The following is a 14,508-nucleotide window of genomic DNA, read 5'->3' as shown; positions in this document are numbered from 1 at the left end:
GTGGCACAGATGTGGACAGAGGGCAGTGTAAAGAGATGTGGAGGACCCACTGGGTGATTGTGTCTGTCCCCTACGAGATGCTTCATAAATAGTTGGTTTAATGAGTGAATTAGAGCTGAACCCAGATTGTACAACAGGGTACATGTCCCCTGGCATCCTAGGTGATATCTATTGCACAAACAAACAGGTACAAATGCGTTTCTTTTCAGCTGAAGGAGGAAGGGGCAATAGGGAGAGAGGCAAACAAGAGAGATGGTGGGGAAGGTGGCTTCCTTTGTCCTGTGTGATGGAGAGAGGGCTCTGGTGAGAAGGGAATGAGCTGTGAGGGTCCCTTGACCTAGGAAGTGCCTCTCTGGGGGTCAGGGACAAGGGCTACTCAGAAGTAGGTACAGGCCATTCTCCACGCTTCCTCTTCCACGACTGCCTTGCCACGTGGACTGCAGGGCAGATTTGGTTTCCTGAAGGACTGGGCCATTTCATCAGCAGACAGGTGCACAGTAGGTTGGCAGCATCAGGAAAGACACTTTCTGCAGAAGATGTTCAGGGACAATGGAACATGGCCAGAGTAGGAGACATTAGCTGACTGATGCTTAAACACATGAGAGATACCAGCCTCCCTCTCTTGGACTCTAGGAAGTAACTGGAGATCTTGAGGGCCGTTGGCTAAAAGCTACTGTAACTTGGGCATCAATGTGAATATCACTTTGTTTGCACCTACAGGTCCATAAGGCCCAGGACCTTTGGGTTATAGAATGAATGCTAGGTGACATGAGGCAGGTTTCGCTTGCTCATTCATGAAACAAATACTTGTTGAGCCTTCTGTGTGCCAAGCACAGTGCTACATGCTGCACCTACAGTGGTTTACAAAACAGAGATGATCCCTGCCCCCAGGGAGCTTACAGTCCAATAGTCCAACAGACTGGTATATGTGCTAATCAGGGAAAGCACCAGCAACCTGAAGATAATCCAATAGGAAGGGTTCTTTTAGATTAAGGCCAAGAAAGGACAATTTGAGAAAGTGACGTTTAAGCTGAAGAGGGAACAAGAGGTATGAAGGCTTTGGGGACCGATCTTTGGGCATCTGGAGGCCGAGAGAAGGCCAGTGGGTGGAGGCATGGCAGCCAGGAGGGGAGGGGTGCAGAGGAGGCTGGAGAGGGAGGCAATGCGAGACCTCACGGGGCCACATCAGGACTTGGATTCAAATTTAAGCACAGTGGCAGGGGGGTGACGTGATCAGACTTGTGTTTTACAAAGATCACTCTGGCATCTGTGTGAATGGACTGGGGATGAGAGAGTATGCAGGGAGAAACGTGTCAAGGCTTATTCAGTTGCCTAAGGGAGAGGTGATGGTGGCACAGCTGTGGTGTTGGGAGAGACGTGGAGGACCCTGAGTAGGATCGAGACAATATGTTTTTCTTGTGACTTTGTTTTGGTCTACACAGGCTGAAGAGTTAACTTTAGACAAGGCAAACAGCAAGTATTTGCTCATGCCAATCAGTGCCCACTGTGACCTGTTTCGCTTTGGGTGAATGAGATCTGACAGTGCCCCCGTCACATGGGCCATCCCCCTGCCTCCGAGCAGGACCACACCTGATGCGAATCCATTTTATGTTCAAAGAATCCTGAGAAAGACGTTTCACAACTTCTGTAACCTCTGCTTCTCTTTAAAATAATCACTATGGGGCAACCCCTGTTTGTATTTCATCTGGATGCCTCTCACCCTAAAGTTGCTTGATTTTTGGTAGAGATGAAGATGCTGACAAAAGTCACCCGGCCATCAAATAGGAATGACGTCATAATGACAGTTCTGAGTCCTGTCTCTGCTCAGAGTGACTTATTTGTGAGCAACACAGAGAAGTGCCCGAATATCCCGAGAAAAGGGATCTAGTTAGATTTTTGCAGCTTTTTAGCTGCGAAGTTCTTTGCTCTTGCTACTTAAAGTGTGGTCCGTGGACGGAGTAACATCACCTCAGAGCTTGGTAGAAACGCAGGGTTGAATCAGAACCTACATTTTACCACATTCCCTGGGCAACTCACCGGCACATTAATTTTGAGAAGCGCTGCCTCAGATCAGATGCCTAAGGCCATCTGAAAGCGGGTGGGCAGTGGCAGGTACCAGACATCTGACATGCAGCGAGCCTCAGCAGGGCGTTAGGAAAACCGAACTGGTTCAGCCAGAACTAGACTTTCTCTGGAAGCTCCCTGCCCCCAGGTCATGCAGAGCATTTCAGCTGAAGTCACAGACAAGGTGTTGTTTCCCTGATTGTGTTGTGGCTGGAAGGAGGGCCGAGTGGACTGGAAATGCTGTCAGGTAGAGAGCAGCTCCTCATGTGTTCCTCCAGGCAGCACCAGAGGCCCAGGGACATTGCTTCCCAACCCCCCCAATATGGATAGTTTGGTCCTTGTCCTCTTAGCCTGGTCCCTAAGGGCCTTAGCTCCCTGTGGGTGGTTAGGATGATTCTTGCTTCCTTCTGCATTGAGCCACGTGATGTGCAGGGGCAAGGCTGTTTTAGCACCTCAATTAAAGACTCTGGCTGGGGTGGAGCAGAACATCCAGTTCCAGGGGTTCTGGAAGCTCTGCCCGCACTGTGCGGTCAACCTCTGCAGGCCAGTGACCCCTGCCCCTGGAGGGGAGTGTGACACAGACACGGGACACAGCCTGGCCAAACAAGGGCCCTGGGCGTATCACTGCTTTCTCGAGACGTGTTTCAAGGCACAAAATCCAGGCCAGAACCAAATCAGCTCCCTCTCTCTTCACTGGGGCTGGTCCTCCCACATAATCAGACAAATGGATGAGGTTTGTGGGCTGTTTAAAGCATATGGTTTGTAAATACTGTAAAATCAAACATCACTTTTGGCTTTTATTTACTGTAACATGTTCACATTACCTAGCACCAAAATAGCTTTTAGGTCTCCTCTGCCTTGCTTTTCTTTCTCCCTGTTCGTTCCTCTTCGTTCCTGTGGTGTCTTGGTCCCTGCCTTCCGTGGCGTTCACGGCTCTGCTGTAACTCCTCCTTCCCCACCTGCTGGATCCCTCCTTCCCCTGGTTGTCAGCCGCCGGCCGGCCTGCTGACTCTACTCCAACGTCTTCCTCGCCTGTCCCACTTACCATCTTGCTCCTTTTCCCTCCCTTTGTGTCTCACGCTGCTCCTTGATCTTTTGAAACATCTCTGCTACCTTTTCCTTTCTGTTCTTTGATTTCTAAAGGCTGCGAGCCAGATGTTCCTTACCGTCACCTGACTCCCCCTGCCTCTCTCAGGCTATTTTCTCTTCCCTCCCAAGACTCGCCGTGGAGTGCCTTCTTTCCCCCTTTTTCTCTAAAGACAACAGAGGGATCACAGAATCGTAGCATTCAAAGGGACGCAGCCTATGTTACCCCGACAGTTGCTTCTGAGCCAGACACTCTTTCTTCTTCTCTTTTCACCCTCGATAACGGCTGCCCCCATCACTCCTTAGAGCAAGAAGAGCTGGGGAAGAAGACAAAGGAGCAGGCACACCTCACCCCCCATCATTCTCCCTCACCAACACGTGCACCCAGCCTGTCACTTAGGCCTCATCACACACACACACCCTCTTCTCAGGTCTCTCGGCGCAGACGTGTTTGCTCCCAGGCTCCACCAAAACACTGTTTCCTTCTCCAGGGTCCCTTCTCCCCAGCCAGGCCAGCCTGTGCTCCACACCCCCAGCTGAGCCCAAGGAAACATAATTCTGAGGTGGCAGGAGAGACAGGGGCAATGGGGTCCCTCTCCCCAGGTGCAGCTCTTGGGTCGAGGCTGGAGAGAGGATGCCAGCAATGACTCTACGGCCAGATCCAACAGGAAGCTCCCGTCAAAGCCGGCTCCCTCCCAGGGTCAAGTTCAGTCAATCAGTCAACCGATCAACAATTGCTAGTCAATGCTCTTGTGGAGTGGGCTTCCCTCTCTGCCACTGGGCAAAGCATCCTCAGGACAATGGAAAACCAATAGAGACCCAAAGAGACACCCTGGGAGTCGTAAAACAATGGCTTTAAAGTCCCGCATTCTCAGCCAGGGCTTCTCCGAGCACTTTACAGAATGTCAGATGCTGCTTTCTTGGTATCCGGGGAAACAGAGGTGACACCCAAGCAAGCCACTGGGGATTTGTGAAAAACCCGCCATTTGCCAGTGCTGAGCTCCTCACGGTCTCTGTTTCTCAGGGCTGAGGAGCACTCCGGCGAGGGAGGCGAAGGTCTCCGCTGAGCACGGGGCAGGAGGCCAGCCTCACCCAGGCCTCCAGGCACCCGCTGCTCCAGTCCCGTGTGGCTGCTCCTCTGGTCTCTGCCCAGCAGTGCCCACCCTGGTCGCACAGGAGGGACGTTGCCCTGCAAAACCTCAAGGGGAGCGGGGCTCGGAGGGAAAGCCAAAACGTGGCCCCACCGAGTCCGGCTCCACCCTGTTGTTCTGCGTCCAACGCCGGGATGTGGATCTCTGCTCGGCCAGTCTCAGTGAAAGTCCCAAGACCAGGAGGAAGCGGTGCCATCTTAAGGACAGGAAGAACTTCGGTTTCATGTCTCTGCCCGCCCCCACCCCAACTTTCCCCCTGCCTTCCACACACCCGCTGAGGGGAGAGCAGAAAAACAAGTACGAATAGAATTCTCCACCTGACTTCCTTTCATATCAACTAATGAACCGACCGCATCGCCAATAAATTACTATTATCGAATGCACGTACACATAGGCGCGTGTGTGTGCACACGCATATACACGGATGTACACGTAGTTCCAGCTGTTCTCCCCTGCCCCCTCTCTTGCAGGCAGCTTCAGACGAAAGCCTCGGGCCCCACCGGAAGGGGCTCATCGCATCATGGGGGCCACGTAGTTGGCGGGGAAGAGGCCGAGCTTGTTGTGCAGGCGGCCGGTCCACCAGGACGGGTTGGAGCTGTCCAGCACCTCCACCACCTCTCCGCAGCGGAAGCCCAGCTCGTCGTCCTCAAGGGCCTCGAAGTCGTACAGCGCCCGGGCCCACCGCACTCGCTGTCGGGGAAACACAGAGGGGTCCTGCCGAGCCAGGGCGGCTGGGCTGGCCTTGGGAGCCACGGTCACACGGAGGAGGCTCTGCGGCCAGACAGAGTCCTCCGTGAGCTGTCTGCCCTGGAGGCTGGCTTGTGGCTCTCCAGAGACGCCCCAAGCCCCGCCGGAGCTGCAAGCACACCTCGCTGCACGATATCAGAACTCCGAGACTCAGGACTTTCACCCGCGGAGATGTTATTCTCCGAGGCCCCAAGAGAATCCTGGACAACTACTCTCCCTGCATCGGTACGTGGTCTTTTTATTGTCTTCAGGGGACAGAGAGGATGGCAGCGTGCCCAAGCTGACAGCCCACGGTGCTAGCGCGACCGAGGCAGATGGATCGCAACAAAAAAGGCGACAGATCTCCCTCTGCTAGAGCCGGAGCCAGGACAGGGCAAGGCCCTGCGGCCAGACGACGACAGACCGGGATCGGCTCTGCCCCGGGGACACCTCTCCGCCCTCACTTGCTGGGTTCCCACCACCTCCGTTCTGAGCTCCCAGCAGCGTGTCTCTCCTGGAGGACCGACCATTTCCCTAAGTGCCCCTCTTGCCGCCTTCACTGAGCCCAGAGAGGGAAGGTTCACGTACCCCGGCCACTTGGAGCTGAACTGGGTCTGTGTGTCTCCGGTGCATGAGGGCGGCGTTCATTTCGCTGGCCATGCCCACGCCACAGTGCCCGTCGTTTATGTCAAGGCTGGTTCCCCGGCGTTCCTAGAAACACATGTAACGGAGGACCCTGTCACCGCACCACATCCCTCTCAGCCCGCAACCCCCCCCCCAAACCCCGCGCCTTGCTCAGATGCCATGGACACAGCCAGTGTTCCAAGAATACTTGCTGCTGCTGACAATAAGCCCCGGCTGGTGGGGTGAGGTGGAAGGATAGCAAAGGGACCTTCGGCTGTGAAGACCATGCCAGATTTCATTCATTCAATCAAAGAATATTTATCAGGCACCTGCCCCGTGTGTAGTACTGTCCTAATCACCGGGGATTTGTAACTGGAAAGAAAAGGTCCTTGTCTTCATGGAGGGTCAGTTTAGAGGGGAAAGCATCCACATTTAAGTGTAAAAAGAATGTCTGAGTCTGCCAGGGTAATCAAGGAAGGCTTCCTAGAGGAGGTGATCCTTGGCCTCCAGCTTAGAGGAGGAGAAGGATCAGCCAGGAGAGGGCATTTTAGGCCAAGGAAACATCATATAAAAAGCCCCCAAGGTATGAGAGAAAACACAATCGATCATTCCGGTAACTAAAGATAGTGCAGTGTTGCTGGAATGTGTGTTTGCTCCAGGAGTGGGGAGGGTGGGGGGTGGGGAGGTTTGGGGAGAGTCTGCAGGAGAGAGGCTGGGGAAAACAGCTCACAAAGGGCTTAGTATGCCCTACTGAGGAATTTAGGAACGATGTTATCTGGCTGTATTGTCCGTCTCGGTAAGCGGCCCCAAATCCCATCTGGAACAAGGCAGGGGATAAATAAATAAATAAGCAAGGCTCTATTGTGGGTGTTAAACTGCTTTTCTTGTGGATCTCCACAGCCAGATGGGTTAAGGGGCTGACAGGAAAACGGAGCAACGGTTCGCTGAATCCTCAGGGTAGGAATGTGTGTGCGTGTGTGTGTGTATGTGTGTTCAGGCGGGGAGCCAACGAATTCACAGAGACTTCTTTGCCAAGAGCAGTTCCTATATCACGTTATCATATTTCTGCCATTTGGGAGGTCCCGGGTCTTTATGAACTTTGTCAGCCCTCCCGGGCTCAGATGAGGCGGGGGGCCTCAGATGGCCCTCCCCCGCCCACAGTCCCAGGACCACGACAGACCCCCAAGCACGGACGGTTGTACGTGACACTGTAGGGAATTTTCCCACACTAAGTGGCCTGAGCCTCCCCTTCCCTACCTCGCTGTGCCCACGTCATTGTTTGGAGGTACCTGATGAAAGTGGGGGTGCTGTAGATAGCGCTGCTGCTGTGGCGGTGCCGGGGGGTACTGCGAGGGAGGGGGCGCTGGATGATCCGACAGCTTCCGGTTCATCGACGGCCGGATTTCTTCTCCCCCGGGCCCGCTGAGGTGTGGGCCTCCCTGGGGCCTCCGGTCCAGGCTGTTGCCCCGGTGACCCTGGGAGAGCACGAAGGTGATGTGGTTCCATCCTCCTCCCGAATCTCCCGGCCCCACCCCACCGTTCTGGCAGCTGTTTCCAGACTTTGCTGGAGAGACAGCTCCAAGAAACAGCTGGAGGGGGGCGGGCAGCCTAAACACAACCGGTGACAGTTCGGGCCCTCGCAGTTTCAGAAGTGGCCTCTACGTTCTCAGATTCTCCCAGGTTGGGGATTTCGGGCCTTTGGTTCACTTTCCACGTGCTACCCAGTCAGTCCCTTCCTAGTGGGCTTGTTTTCCTCTGTGTAATCAGGCTAAATATTCTGTTTCACTGACACAATGCCACCCCTCCTTATCTCGTGTTGCCACACCACGGGACAGCCTGCCCTCCCGATAAGCTCTGCTATTGACTTTGCGTGATTTTTAGCTGTCATTTATAGCCTGGTGATAGAGACCCACACAGCAACCCTCTTGCAGCACCATGGAAACCAGGCCTGCCGCTGGGCATGCTGGGAAGGAGCAAGGCTTTTTGCTTAATGCGGCCATAACCTTGTGACTCAGAGGTCCTTTCTGGTTATTTTTATTTAACAATTACACAGGGCCCTGGGCTTCACATATGCCAGGCGCTATTCTAAGTGCTTTATTTGTTTATTTATTTATTTTGTTAATTAAGAAAAAAGTTTATTTGTTTGAAGAGAGAGAGAGTGTGTGCCCTTGAGCAGAGGGAGGGGCAGAGAGGGAGGAGAGAAAGAATCCCAAGCAGGACCATGACGCTGGGATCGTGACCTGAGCTGAAATGAAGAGTTGGCTGCTCAACGGACTGAGCCACCCAGGCGCCCCTCTAAGTGCTTTGCGAATATGAACTCGTTTAATCTAGTTTAATGCACTTTTATGCTAACTCTTTTAACTCTGCATGCACATCCTAGTAAATTAATACCTCTGTCTGTTTCTTGATTAAAATAACTCACAAGGTCTTTAGTTAACCTTTGTTTTCTTTCTGAACTTTTATGGGCACTTGCTGGGAACACCCTTTTTTCCTAGAACTGTCACTTCTCAAGCTGACAATTAACCAATCACCTGAAATGGTTTTCTCTACTTCCCCAGGGCATGTGTTGCTTTGAAAGTCTCAATGCCTTTTCAGATAACTTGTTTTCTGGGATTTCAACTATTCCAGAGAAGGCTTCTTCGTATAATACACACCTCTTTCTTATAACCATGTCATTTCCTTTGAAAGATATTTTATAATGTGTGTGTGTGCGCGCGGGGGGAGGGAGGGGCGGTGAATTTACCTACAGGAGGCACCTTAACTTTTCCTTGGTGTTTACTATTGTCCAGACCCTATGGCAAGTGCTATCACTATACTGTCTTATTTAATCCTTACAACAGTCCAGGGAGGGAGGTATTCTTTTCTCTCCACTCTACAGATGAGAAATCTGACCCTCACAAAGGTTTTTTAACTTGGCTAGGCAACAAGGACAGTTAGTGATGAAGTCAGGATTTAAAGCTAGGTTTGTCTGATGCATTTTCTATTAAAATGATACTCTAGAGGCACCTGGGTGGCTCAGTTGGTTAAGCGTCTGACTCTTGACCTCAGCTCAAGTCATGATCACACAGTTTGTGATCATACGGTGACAGCACTGAGCCTGCTTGGGATTCTCTCTCTCCCTCTCTCTCTCTGCCCCTTCCCTGCTCTCTCTCTTTCTCTCTCAAAATAAATAAACTTAAGAAAATAATTTATTAAAATATTTATATTTCATAATGTTCTAAGAGCAAGAATTCCAGGTCAGTTTTTTTCCTCCAACACCCCCACCCTCCTTCCTGTGACAAAGCTCTCCCCACTGCCTTCGTCCTAGACTCCAGGCTGCTCTCCAACACCCCTGTGTGTGGCCCCTGGCCTTCATCTCTGGGCAACTCCTACGCTAGGCTGAAAGCTATGATGTAGTAGTATTTGTAATAACAAAATAAAGTATCTACAGGTAAGAGCTGATGTTTGCTGAGTGTTGTTTGTAGCATTGTTAGGAATGACGTAAGGGGAGGGGATACATTATCTTCTCCAACCTTCACAACCATCCTGTGGGCTAGGTATCACCACCTTCTGGTTTTACGGATCAGTAAACTCAGGATTGGACAACTTTCCTAAGTCACATGGCTAGGAAGTGTTAAGACAGGGTTTAACTGAGATCTGACCTCCAGATCTGAGATTCTGTCTTCCAGAATACTCAGAGGACATGCCCATCAAATGCATTGCCTTGACGGGTCACATAGGTCTCATGTTGCCTAAAATCTCCAGACTTGGGCTGATCGGGGCCTGAGGTGTACCTGATCCTCTCGGGTTCTATCCCTCAGAAAGATCTGCTTCTGTTTGGAGATGGAGGTCGTCCTGTAGTAGTCCACCAGCTTATTTAGAGATGGAAACTTCTCTGTCCACAGGAAGTAATTACCCTTGGTGTCTCTCATGACCTTGAAGTGCTGAACATCATCCTCATGCCTACAGATCAAGGAGAATCCACATTGTATATTACATCACGACAATGTCCTCACCCCCCAGGACTGACTGCTTCCAGGGATGCTAGAGTTCTGTTTGGGCAGGAAATGGAACCGCAAGTGCCTGCCCATCCAGTGGCAGGTGGGGCTGGCTCAGTTAAATTCTAAGGGGAGATTTGTGGGAGGGACCGCTCAGGACACAGGCTGCATTAGAAAGGATTTTTACATCAGCAGAAGATAATCTATTTTCTGACACTGGAGCCGACCTTTCATAAGAAAAAAAATGTTTCCAGGGTGCCTGGGTGGCTCAGTTGGTTAAGTGTCTGACTTCGGCTCAGGTCATGATCTCACGGTTTGTGGGTTCGAGTCCTGCATCGGGCTCTCTGCTGTCAGTGCAGAGCCTGGAGCCTGCTTCAGATCCTCTGCCCCTCTCTCTCTCTGCCCTTCCCCAGCTCGCACACTCTCTCTCTCTCTCTCTCTCAAAAATAAATATTAAAAAAAAAGTTCTTTAAAAAAAAAAAGGAAAGAAAAAAATGTTCTGAGTGCTTTAATGACTACAAGGTTAAGGACTCTTTACAATGTTTGTTTGAAATGTGGCAATCCCTGAGTTCTGTACTATGCTAAGAACTCTGACAAGACTCAGAGGGGAGGGCTTTTCACCCCTGTGACCTTTCCATTATCAGAAATACTTTGAACCAGCTCCTTTAAGCCCATAAACTAGCTCTGGACAGTAAGAGACCACCTTGAGAAATTTGTCACAATCGGTTCTCTATATAAAGGCGATCTCTTGGTCTTGGTTTACGTTTTACATAAGTAAGGTTACAGAAGATTTTGAACTTTTAGGGGAGAAAAGTTATATAGCGATGTGGTGTTTTCATTGTAAAGGACCTCTGAGATTGGTTAGCCCTGTCTCCACGTTACAGATGAAGGAGGACGCTGGTTCAGAGAGATGGCGGGGGCTTGGCCAAGGCCACCGTGAGTGAGTGGCAGAGCTGAGGCAAGAACCTCGCTCTCTGATTCCAGTCTAGCGAATTGGGCCTGTCACACCGTGTGCACATGCTAACTTCTTTTAGATCGGCACCTTTCAGCACCAGCTGGAAATATTTGTACCAGGATTGGAGAAATTGGATTTTATTCATCTGGAAAGGGGGACCTTGGCCTTTACTAATAGCTCAATTAGTAACAGCTCAATTTCTCAGTGTTTCTCCATCACCAAGTCCTTCTCTTTTGGATGTCAAGTTTATTTGTCAAACAGACATACATTTATGTCTAAAAATAAACTAATGATACGAATTGCCTGATCCAACAGAAAGGTCACGAATTTAAAGAGAGTTGGAGAGTAAAGATACCTCGGAAGGTTAGTGCAGGTTTCTTAAGGATGGAATCAGTGGTCCATGTTCAGAGGGGACAGGAATTTTGACTGATCTTCAGTCTCCTCTTATGTGCTGGGCTCTGCTCAGAGCCAGGTGAGCCTGCGCAGTGACCTCTGCTGGACTGCTCTGGGGTAGAACTGACTTTGCAATCACTGCATGGCCTTCCCCTTGGAGGTGGCCTCTAACAGATGCTTTCTTCACTCTAACACCACATGGCTTAATTCATTAAGTCATTACTCCTCACATCTGTGCGTGGAGGAGGAAATATTCTTGTGATATAATTATTCATCTACCACCTCTTAGTCAAAGAAACAGAGAGAGAAACATTAACCCTTGCTCTCTCATGAGCTGAGAGGGCTGGATGTCAGGCCTGCAGCTGGTCATGTGCGCCCATGGAGAGAGAGTGGCTGCACCAATGTGTCAAGTTCAGAGAGGGGCCGAGAAAAGGATGTTACTCAGGGCTCCAGACTCTAAAACCTAGTGTTTCAGACCCTTAACAAATGCTAAGTGATAGGACTACAATTAGCTCTTAATTATCTTTGCATGACAGAAAGCAGATGTATGAATAAATGAAAATGATTTGCTTTGGAATATATTATGCTACATTTCTGCAAGAGATATAATCATGATTATGGCGATATTCACAAGGAGCTGCACTGGCAGAAGTCAAGGCTGACCGTGTTGGAGAATTCACCTTAGTGGAGGAAATATAAACCATGATTTCTAGCTGAAAAGCCACAGTCCACTTCATGCAAACCAAAGGCACCAAGAGATGCCCTTCAATGTAACCATTTCCGGGGTCCAGCCTGTAATCGGGGCCCTTAAGAAAGAGATTTGGTTGTAGGATTTATCAATAGAGCAAAATTGCATTAAAACCTGACAAATTTAGAATCTGTGATACATCAGTGTAGGCCTGAGCTAAAATTTACTACTGCCTAAGCTGTGAAAAAAAAAAAAAAAGTTTTAGTTAAGGAAAATTAAGAGTTTAAGTAAGATTGCAAGGGCAAAGCTAATGAGACCAAGCTATTTTTGAGCACTTTAGAGGCATACGTGCATATGAATGGTTGACCCATTATTTGTAAGTCCTTCCTACCTATTCCTTAAAATATCCATTCTTTCTAAAGAGTAAAGCGGCCTCAGTTCATTACCTGAGATTGGATTTATGCGCTTAAAGCACTAGAGCCGTATGCCTTTCAAAGCGTATTGAACAATCTGAACCAACATTTCCTGTCAATGAACTTGACAGGCGGTCCCACCGCACGCGTCTCCTCCTGCATGGAAATCAGTGTTAATTTATGCACTTTCACATGTGGCCACCACGCCTGATATGGGACTCGCGATTCCAGACGGGCTGACCACACGCAGTGTGCTCAGACTTGGGGTTTCTCTGAGTGTGGGGCTGTGTCATGTTTATGCCTGGACTGACTCACTTCCTCCCGGGCATGCACACGAGTGAGATTTTGCTGCTACCGTCCCTCACCCCGGCCCTCCTCGGCTCCCGTCTGCTGCTGTCAGCTTGCTGCGTGACAGTGTGTTGACGTAGCCCTTCTTTTTGTGTCACCACGTACAACTACCTCTGTCCCCTACAGCAGCGACTTGGGATTTTAATTGTCCTCGGAGCCTTCTTCCGACGTATATCAGTAGTTAAAGAAAAGGCTCAGATTGAAACCTCAAGACAGATGTGGACAGCTGGGAATTCTCCCTTCCTTCTCCTGCCCCGCTTCCTTGCACAAATACTCATTGAACACCTACTGGGTGCAAGGCACTGTTAAAGGCACAAAGACGAAATAGAATAAAATCTTGTCCTTCCAGAAGCACTTGGGCTGGAAGGGGAAGCAGATGAACATCTACATAATTTGGCCACAAACCAGCGTACTGAAGAGTTATATACATGTGTCATGGGAAGGAAATGGACGGCATCCCAGTTAATAAGATGCCCGGGCCCCTTGGCCACCATGCTCCTGAGCCATAAATAGGTCACATTCAAGAGGTCACCTCACGGCCTTAGCAGTCTGGGTTGGGGGTGGCCAGTACCTGACAGAGATGGAGAAGTCCCCTGGGGAGCTCTGGCTGGCCCGGATGATGAAGAAACCAACCTCCTTGCCCATCAGTAAGTTCTCTGCCTGGTGTCGGGAGAGGCCTTCGTGAAACCATCTATTAGATGAGATAAAACCAGAGGATCTTGGTGAGTTGCCAGAGCGATGGAGGGGAAGGGGAGAAGAGATGAGCCAAAGGGACAGAGGCCGGGGACTCTGGTCAGTAGAGAGCAGAAAGAGGCCGAAGGGGGGGCCGGGGCCTCTAAAACCAAACACATGCTCTAGGCGGTTTGCAGGCGAGGCAAGTGAGTGTTCCCCTGACGCACCCCCTTTGTTCCCTCCCTCTCTCTCGCTTGGAAAACCTGAATCATGGAAATGTGCCACTGCACCAAAATGGGACAGTGTGGGAGTGACTCGCTGCGGGAAGCGGCCGCCTGCTGGCAGCTATGTGAGGGATGTCACTAGGAAAGAGCGCTGCAGGGACAGATGATGTGCCAGCAAGACAGGAGCCCCTTCAGGCGCTGGGGGACCAGAGCTGGGGAGCCGTGGGCTCTCCCCCAGGCTGAGAGCTCACTGGGCCCCCCTGAGAACCCAAGGGCCCTCATGATCCGGGTGGCATGGAGCAAGGCTAGCAGCGACCAGAGAGCAGCGTCTACACAGCCAGCTCCGGGGCCCTCCCCCAAATCCAGGAAAATAATCTTTATGGTGGAAAAGAAGAAACAGGGGAGAAACTACACTTTCAGGGGAACAGTCAGGGTGGCAGGCAGCCTCTAAGTGTTGCGGCAGGTGGCAGAGCGCGTGTGAAGGCCAAGAGCTGCCATAGAGGCAAGGCAAACAGTAGCTGCAGCCTCAGGGCAGGTGGCCAGAAACCTCTCAACCACACAAGAGCGAAATGAGTGTTTGCGATCACTCAGAGGCCCTAAGAGGGACTGGCCCCATTTCCTCAAGGCGGCTGCTCCATTGTTGCCCCTGGAAGGCTAGTATGTGCGTCCCCCTAAGGTGAATGTCCCACACTCTTTGGATTCCTTTGTGAGCAATTCTCTACGCTCTCTGGAATTCAGGAACCTAGACTCCAGACAGGAGCACCTTATTCCAGACCTGGTGCTGCAGGCGAAGTTTCTTTGGGCTCCGAGGGGCTGGAAGCAGAGGGTTTCTGGTGGTCACCTGCCTAGAGATCCTGCCGGGATACCTGTCGTGCTTTGCTGCAGGGCTGAACAAGGGACTGCCCGCCACAGCTTTTGCCTTGTGCAGGAAATGTAATGGGGCCGGGCAGAGGAATGGGCCACGCTCCTCAGCAGCCATACCTCAATGGAAATATTTTGGAAGAGGCAGCCAGCAGTTAGGAGATCGTTTAGAAAGTACACACTTATCCTCTGATGGGAGTTTGACACGTGACTTCAAGACTTGCAAAAAACGTCCACACGCTATAAGTTAAGCGAGTGGGCAGGGTTACGTTATTACGCATCATTCCAAAGCTATTCACTTGTTCATTCAACAGTTTTTATCAAAT

The 14,508-nt window shown here is 50.8% G+C and overlaps 1 protein-coding gene across 8 annotated transcripts in view; it reads right to left on the bottom strand.

Annotated features, from left to right (window-relative positions):
• Positions 1–2,848: 2,848 nt before the first annotated feature.
• The window catches only part of GRAP2 (GRB2 related adaptor protein 2), a 67,691-nt gene continuing 56,031 nt past the window's right edge, over positions 2,849–14,508 (bottom strand). For 6 of the 8 annotated variants that reach the window (XM_045062404.1, XM_045062405.1, XM_023257504.2 and 3 more), the window contains 5 exons: positions 12,997–13,116; positions 9,425–9,593; positions 6,941–7,126; positions 5,616–5,738; positions 2,849–5,072 (listed from right to left, as the gene is read on the bottom strand). In XM_045062404.1, coding sequence (XP_044918339.1) covers positions 4,812–5,072; positions 5,616–5,738; positions 6,941–7,126; positions 9,425–9,593; positions 12,997–13,116 — 859 coding nt within the window. In that variant the 3' untranslated portion in view covers positions 2,849–4,811. The remainder of the gene's footprint in view (positions 5,073–5,615; positions 5,739–6,940; positions 7,127–9,424; positions 9,594–12,996; positions 13,117–14,508) is intronic. The other 2 variants (XM_011284232.4, XM_045062406.1) reach the window with 2 other exon arrangements.

This window comes from Felis catus, chromosome B4 (genome assembly GCF_018350175.1).
Source record: "Felis catus isolate Fca126 chromosome B4, F.catus_Fca126_mat1.0, whole genome shotgun sequence".
Classification (NCBI taxonomy): Eukaryota; Metazoa; Chordata; class Mammalia; order Carnivora; family Felidae; genus Felis; species Felis catus.
The sequence above is the reverse complement of the archived record's forward strand: the minus strand, read 5'-3'. Positions and strand labels throughout refer to the sequence as shown.